This window comes from Oryza sativa, chromosome 5 (assembly GCF_034140825.1).
Source record: "Oryza sativa Japonica Group chromosome 5, ASM3414082v1".
Classification (NCBI taxonomy): domain Eukaryota; kingdom Viridiplantae; phylum Streptophyta; class Magnoliopsida; order Poales; family Poaceae; genus Oryza; species Oryza sativa.
Genome location: NC_089039.1, coordinates 8,473,181 through 8,481,315, shown reverse-complemented (window position 1 = coordinate 8,481,315; position 8,135 = coordinate 8,473,181). Strand labels below are relative to the sequence as shown.

General features: G+C 43.3%; 1 protein-coding gene across 2 annotated transcripts; it reads right to left on the bottom strand.

Annotated features, from left to right (window-relative positions):
- Positions 1 to 1,679: 1,679 nt before the first annotated feature.
- LOC4338181 (E3 ubiquitin-protein ligase SINAT3) lies at positions 1,680 to 7,021 on the bottom strand. 2 transcript variants are annotated; one of them, XM_066310473.1, is made up of 3 exons: positions 4,190 to 7,021; positions 2,361 to 2,747; positions 1,680 to 2,278 (listed from the first exon to the last, which is right to left on the bottom strand). In XM_066310473.1, the coding sequence occupies exons 1-3, from the start codon at positions 4,205 to 4,207 to the stop codon at positions 1,919 to 1,921; spliced, it is 765 nt and encodes a 254-aa protein (XP_066166570.1). In that variant the 5' UTR covers positions 4,208 to 7,021; the 3' UTR covers positions 1,680 to 1,918. The 2 variants fall into 2 exon arrangements, with proteins under 2 accessions (XP_066166570.1, XP_015640384.1); XM_015784898.2 differs by having other exon boundaries at positions 6,489 to 7,021.
- Between the last annotated feature and the right edge of the window lie 1,114 nt (positions 7,022 to 8,135).

Here is an 8,135-nt window from a genome sequence, read left to right as displayed (position 1 = left end):
AGGCCCCGCGCCCTCGTCGGAGTGGTGGATGGTGACGGGCAGCAGGAGAGAGAGAGGCGACGTCGGCTAGATCCGACCGCTGGCATGCCAGATCCGGCTGCCGGCATGACAGATCTGGGAGAGAGGCAGTGAAGAGAAGCTTCGACACTGTCTTCCACCCGCTCCTGCATTCTCGCGCCGTCAGTCACCCGCTACTCGCTGTCGGCCACCCCACCCCTCGCGCCGCTCGCCGTCGACCAACGCGTCTGCGCGCGGCTCTCCGTTGGCCACCACGCAGAGACGGGCGGCGGCGGAAGCGGAGGAGACGGGCGGCCACGAGAACGGCAGAGACGCGCGGCAACGAGAGAGAGGGAGAGAGGCGGCGATGAAAGAGAAAGAGAGACGGTGACGAAAGGAAAAAGGCAAGGAGGTGGAGAAAACAAAAGAAGAAAAGGCTAAATAGAAAAAGGATAGAAGAGGAAAATAACTCTGTGGCTTTGTGGGCTGAGACACGTATTGTGGGATACTAGTACCCTCAGATTTTGTAGAACCATTTGAGAGTATCCTTTATTGGGGGTAGAGTTTCCTATATGTGGCTTTAGACAGTATAGCCTACGTAAGGCTACTACTACCCGTGCCTTATATTGTAGATGCCCTGAGTTGGAATGGCGGAGAGCTACAGTGCCCCATGTCATTATCTATTTACAGCAGTTGTATCAAGTTTGGATGCACGAGATCAATCGTTACAACAGCCTCAAAAAATTAATCAAACAATATTTATCACTGTACCTATGGCATAGCATGTAACTCTCCTCACATTTCATAAGTGCGCCTTTGCCATTCTTCCCTAGAGGCAAAAAGAAATGCTTATTGCTAAACTTGGTAATAAGGTGGGCCCAAGAATCAGTGGTAGTAGCTAATACATATGCCACAATGTGTGAATGCAAAAGGTGAACATAAGGTATGCCCCGCAATAGAAAAAAAGACCAATCCCTAGCCTCCCACACCCTGCACCTACACTATTCACTGTACTAATAATATAGTTTAGTTTCTTATTGCTGGTAGTAGCCATACTACCTAGTAATTGCTATTGCTAGCTTTCACAATGTTTGTTCCTAAATAGTAAGGTTATTTTATTGCTTACTACCAGCCTCTATGCCACATTGTGGTTGCTCTTAGCAGAAGATGCGAACCCTCAAAAGCCACCACGGATTGGGATCCTCTGTATTAGAGTACAAAAGGCACAGGTAGTAAATTAAATTATGAGAAATCTGCACCATCCCTTCACAATCCTAGGGATATGATCAACCTCTACAATATAAATGTGACAGTACAAGCTGAAAAGTGAAGTATTGATGCTACAGTACCTGGCTGATCTGAACCGTTTGTTTTTAGGGTTTTAATCTGAGTGCTCAATTGCTACTCCAATACACTGTAGCGCCTTGCCGTAGCAGTTCAGCTACCACGGATTGGGACTTCAGAAGTTTAGATACAGGCCACATGGCCATGCTTTGTTCCTAGGAGTATTTTAGAGTTCCAGAAGACAAAAATTCCTTACATACCAATAAATGTTATTCTACGTACATGGTTATTTTAGACCAATCTTGCAAGATAAACACCAGAGATTATCCAGAACTTCAGTCTCCTTGCAAAACTGTCCTGTTTTCTACCTCAAGAAAGCAAGAATACGAGGCAGGATGTAAACAGCATAAGAACAGATGGATGACAGACGTTTATTGGCCAACTTGTGGGATTTTCTTGAATTCGATATACACAATATTACTTTACAGTAATGTTTTACACCTCTAAAATTTGCTTCTTAACATACAACAGCACTGGCACGATCACTGGACTATCGAAAACAGGACATGGCAATGGATAAAAATAACAAGCCAGCCAAATAGCAACAAATCGTTTCATCTGTCGTACGCTTTGCTCATCAGCTACAAAGGTTCGGTATGCAGGCCCCATCCGGGTTCGTCTGTTCTTTCCAGATACGGCCGGTCACCCTCAGCTTCAGCTCCTTCCTGTCACCGCCGGAGAAGAAGAGTGCCATGTTCCTCTGGATGATGAGGCCGTCATGGCTGTCCCGCACCTTCCGGTGGCTGTCGCGGATGCTCCTAGGGGTGCCTTCCCACACCATCTTCCTGCCATTACCACCAACCTCTAGGCTGTAGGTGTAGTTCCTCGCTTCATTCTCATCCCCCATGAAACGGAGGAAGGCCATATAAACTGGTGCCATTCCAAGCTGGAACGCCTCGAAATGCAGGCAGAAATACTGCCCGAAACAATGGAACACCTGATTGAGAGGAAAGATCATAAGAACAGTGTTTGTAAATAGGTATCCAAAAATGAATACTATGAGCTATTATAGTACTTACTGTTAGCATCCAGGTCGCATTCTCAACCTCGCGTGGATTAGATTTGACATATCTGTGGTTGAATGTGCAGCCACTGTGCATATCAACTTTGTGGTCGTCCCTCAAATGTGCAACAAGGAAAGGAATATCACCAGCCACAGCACATTCAGAACCAGCATAAGGGCAGTTATATGGCCTAAAGCTGCACTGTGCTTCATGCTTTATCTTGCTGTAGTATGGAAAAATTTCTGGGCAACCTAAAGAACAATACTTGCAAGGAAGCTCGAGTGACTCTGCTACTTTCTCCAGTGCCAAGCACCTAATATCACCGAGCTCTTGTCTGCAGGTAGGGCACCGGTTGTGGACTCTAGCCTTGCATGTTGAACATAAAGTGTGTCCATTTTGGCACTGTAAAAAAATAAAATTAGTGACAACCAAGTAACAAAACTATGCCAGTAGTACATATTAGATGAGGCCCAATATTTCTAGTGCAACATAATCGTTATCGATTTTTCTGTAAAAGATGCTTCGACAGCAGCACAATAGATTGGAACTTGTCCTTTGGAATGTAGTTTTCCAAAATTCGATACATAAAAAGTACATATAATTTAGAAAAAGAAAAGAAAAGAAAGGAGTGTACGCAGCAACAGGATTTAAACATAAAGAATGGTGAATTCATCTCTGGTATGTGCCTAGCACAGCTATTGTAGAATAAAGATCATACAATACCGTGTAAGAGAACAATATGTGACTCTGTGAGTACTACCATATCAATCTATTGTGAGGAAAGACAATAATGATCATTTGCCAGATAAATTGTTGCATACATATATAATCATTTTTATAGGTTCGAGGGAACTAATAAGACTGTAGCTAGCAGATGTAAATATATGCAGGTAAATGAGGCAAATAAGCTGAGTTGACACAACTGTATATGCATATATTGGATGATGTGTACCATTCGACTTAATGTAGTATTTGGATATTCAGACTAGAGGGCTGTTCAGCATAGCTTGATGGGGCTGTGGCTGCAGCTATACCAACAGTAACTAGTATACCAGCGCTGTACCTTAGTGCTATGGCTGTTGCAGTGCACCTGCAGGGCTGCAGCAGCATGGGCTACCAAATAGGCCCTAGATGTTTAGTAGATGGCTGGTTGATGTACTGTCCATCATTATAATTTTGCATGATCATAGTCCTAATTCTGATCATCTCTAAGCATGAACAACATAAGAACACCATCAAAACACACGCAACCCAAACTAGATTAGCTATGCTAGTTTTTTTCTCACAATGAACAGCCCATATTGAAAATTGAAATGTACCTTTTACATCAGGTGCATACCCTCAATCATAGTTTCTTGCTCATCTATTACTTCAGATGCAATGTATATAAGACAATGTATGTCACCAATAATCATTGGGGAACAAAATAAAATTATACTAATATTGATTAACAATGTACCAAACTAGTAAGGGTGGTGATATGGCTTGCCCTACGACAAGGACCAAGAAAGGGTGCACAGCAATCACATGAAAGAACTCCACGCAGTAACGGAAGATAAGATAAAGATTATTACTTATTAGTGCTTTAGGGATTCTTTTCCTATTTTGTTGGCTTTTATCGTGTAGTTGTTGGCACAGACAGATGGTACATTATTGATTGCTATTTTGTTAGGTGACTATTTTGTTAGGTGACAGGTGCTTACAGAAAAATTTGTGGCATTGAATACACAGGAGTTATCTACTCTACTCTTCTCCACCCATGAATCAGAGCCTTATAGAGTTTTAGTTGTAGGCCATCATGTGGGGAGAGATCCGTACCAACTGACAAATAGCAAGCATCCTACCTTGCTAGTAGTTCTCATGACACAAGGATTGGCCAATTTGGAGTACCTCCTGAAAAGAAGATTGAATCTTGAGATCAGTGGCGTCTTGAATCATGAGATGGAGCAAAAAAATGCTCCACTAACTGGCCAATTTTGACAGTTCTCCATGCAGCATCATGTCAGGGCGTCATAACAATGGTGAGGCTGTAACAACCGGAAGAGCTTCCTTAGTATTTGCCTCACTGTCATCCATTATCACCTGCCTCACTGTAGAAGATGATTGGTACCTTCTAGGGTATCATGCCATCATCACAGCTCTGCCACAACCACGCTATGGTAGCAAGGGTGCAGTTGCTTCGCTGTGTCAATTTAGAGTTCTTAATGTCTAGACACTTAGAGGTGTTCCCTTGAACTGCCATCATTCCTTGAAACTTTGTTTTTCCTCTTCCAACAACAGTACAGGTTTAGTGCATGGTGCCATGCTTCCATCGCAGCCACCTTAGTCATAGCTCGAGGACAAAGAGAGGGTGCGTTTAGCAAAGCAGCAGTCACAGCAACTCAGTAAGATTCCCATGCGGCAGCAGAAGATAAAGATCACTAGTAGGCATTATGGCCTTGTTTAGTTCCAAACTTTTTATTCAAACTTCCAACTTTTCCATCACATCAAAACTTTCTTACACACATAAACTTCCAACTTTTCCATCACATCATTCCAATTTCAACCAAACTTCCAATTTTGGCGTGAACTAAACACACCCTATGTAAATTTGTTGGCTTCTCATTCTTTAGTTGTTGACACAATATCATAACCACTACAATTTTATAGGACGTTTAGTATTTGCAGATCAAGCCATGCAGTGTTTTCAAATCAAGCAAAGAATTAACAGCCTAAGAGGAATCCTACAGTATCCCATTGCCCCATATCCTCAATCCTTGGACCATACCTCACCATGTCCATGATACACAAGATTATGCTTCAATTAGAGCCCTCCAAAACATTCATTGGCTACAGAGAAATATATAGAAATGATTCAGGAGGCCAGAGCCAGCAAGGACTGAAGGAAGAAGGCCAGGCTCAAGGGAGAAGGCCAGTGAAGATGCAGTGACCGCTATGGCTGATTGATATGCTCCATCCACATCAGCAAGAAGAGCTCAGATCAAATGGACCATATAGAAAAGACATGATAGATTGAGGAACCCTAAACCAACTTGTTTCATAAAACTTAGCCATTGAGGGAGATGAACCCAGTGCACTGTATCCAAATTACAATGGAAATTAGCTATGCGACTTCACTCCCTTGCGTTACTATCAGTGCTACACCCACTAGGACAAACTAGGGGAAAAAGAATATAGTTACTAATCAATTACAAGGACAAGTTCATCCTAAAGAAGCTAGCAGAACAACCAACCTATCAAGTCGATAAAATGAGTGCCAGACTAACCATAATAACAATTAATCAGGTAAAATAAATTATTAGCGTCTTCCATGGGATAGTTGTCTAACTTCTAACAGACCACAATCTTGTGTAGTTATCTTTAGAAATCCAGCTCACCTCCATCAAGATGAATGTTCTCCCTTGTTAATGCAGTCTACACTATCACTAACTAAGGTATCGAGGCATCAAATGGAAGAATTTTGTGGCATTAAATTTGCAGCAAGACTGGTTAATCACCCATTTGTGAAGGGAGCATCTCAACGAGGTCCCAATAATTAGAAGAATCAACTATTACTAACAACAAGACAGAACATTGACATCGATAAGCTAACAAGTATGCAAAGGGACAATTCTTTCCCAGTATTCCAAGGCATTTGGAGCTTGGGTAAACAACAAATGCAATAAATTATCGACAAAAGGGTCCAAATTAACCAGCACACAAGGAATACGATGGACATTAGCGCGCACGAATTCAGATCCAAAACGGAAATTACGTTTCATTTAAAATATTTCTCAAATAAACCACATCAGCAAGGATGTCTCACAAAAAAAGCCCCCAAATCGCTGAGGAAAATAGAGTCGACGAAACCGAATGGGCCTAATTCAAATCCCCAGCCTAAGATTACCCAAATCGCACAACCCAATCATATAGAGGGGATAATTTCCCCAATTCGAACTGCATCAAATTGGCGAACAACACGCCAATTAACTCGAAACGACAGCAAGCTACCGCAAAGATCCCGCGTTTGCGAATCGAAACCCACAAATCCGCACCCAACTGAATCAAGCGCAAGCCCATTTCAATTCAAATCCAGGCGCGCTACAGAACAGAACGTCCCCCCAAATCGAAGGCGCGGGGAGAGAGAGAGGGGCGCAAACCCACCTGGTGGATGGGCGGGAACATGGAGTTGGTGCAGACGGGGCACTCGAGCAGCTCGTGCACGCTGGTGGCGGGAGGCCCGCCGCCGGGGCCCCCACCTCCGGCCACCGCTCCCCCCGCCGCGGGGGCCCCGGCGGCGCCGCCACCACCAACCCCAGCGACATTCGCCTTGGGGAACGCGCGCCCCCCGGGGCCGACCCCGACGGCGACCCCCGCGGGGAGGTGAGGCGGGAGGGCGTGGTGGTGGTGGTGGTGGTGGTGCACCGAGCCGCCGCCGTCGACGTCGTCCACGTCCATGGACGAGTCCGGGAGGGAGAGGCACTCCACGCTGTCCATGTCCATGGCCGCCGGCCGCCGCCGCCGCCGCAGCACGGGGGGAGGATGCGCGGGTGGTGACGTGTGGGTGGGATGGATGGCTGGGTCGACGACGACGACGCGGTGGTGGTGGCTGGACACGGGGGGGACGGGGTGTCGTCCTCTCCCACCTCCGTGCTGTGCGTGGAATCGGTTTGTCACGGCGTTTGTTGGTTTGGGGTGGGGTGGGGTGGGGTGGGAGGCGTGCGTCTGACAACGCGGAGAGATAGCGAGGGTGGTTTTCGACGGCGGTACACCGTAACGTCAGCATGCGTTGCCACTATAGGCTACATAAACAAAGGAAACGAACCGGTAATTTTTTTTGTCCCGTCACATCGAAACACACGTAAATATTTTTAAAAAATATATAATTCCCAAAAATAATTACACAGTTTGCGTATGAGTTACGAGACGAATCTTTTAATCCTAATTGTGTTATGATCTGACAATATGGTGCTACAGTAAATATTTACTAATTATGGATTAATTAGGATTAATAAATTTGTCTCACAGTTTACATGCGGATTATGTAATTTGTTTTGTTATTAGTCTACGTTTAATACTTCAAATGTGTAATGTGTGTCCGTATATCTGATGTGATACGCCAAAACTTATACGAATACACATTTAAAGTATTAAACGTAGACTAATAATAAAATAAATTACATATTCTAGCTGTAAACTACGAGACGAATTTATTAAGCCTAATTAATCCATCATTAGCAAATATTTACTGTAGCACCACATTGTTAAATCATGGATCAATTAGCTTTAAAAGATTTGTCTCACAATTTACACGCAATCTGTGTAATTAGTTATTTTTTCGTTTATATTTAATACTTTATGCATGTGTTAAACACTCAATGTGACAGGGTGAAAAATTTTACCGGGGATCTAAACAGGCCCTTATTCTATACTACTCCCTCTGTCCCAAAATATAAGGGATTTTGAGTTTTTGTTTGTAACGTTTGACCATTCGTCTTATTCAAAATTTTTTTGCAAATATAAAAAACGAAAAGTTGTACTTAAAGTACTGTAGGTAAGTCACAAATAACATAAATAATAATTTCAAAAATTTTTGAATAAGATGAGTGGTCAAACATTGTAAGCAAAAACTCAAAATCTCTTATATTATGGGACAGAGGGAGTAGGTTGTTATATTATGAGATGAAGAAAGTGACAAAGCATATGTTTATATGGCAGAGAGATAAAGAAAAATTAGGTTGCTATAATACGAAGGAAGTAACAAACTACTCCCTCCATCTACTTTTGATAATCAATTTTTGATAGGCATAT

What these genes read in the sequence shown, in the direction of transcription:
- LOC4338181 (XM_015784898.2), bottom strand. Translation starts at nt 6,827, where the DNA reads ATGGACATGGACAGCGTGGAGTGCCTCTCCCTCCCGGACTCGTCCATG. An exon ending in TGTTCCCGCCCATCCACCAG is followed by an intron (nt 2,748 to 6,488) that starts GTGGGTTTGCGC and finishes ATTTTTTTACAG; the next exon opens with TGCCAAAATGGACACACTTT. An exon ending in ATGCGACCTGGATGCTAACA is followed by an intron (nt 2,279 to 2,360) that starts GTAAGTACTATA and finishes CCTCTCAATCAG; the next exon opens with GTGTTCCATTGTTTCGGGCA.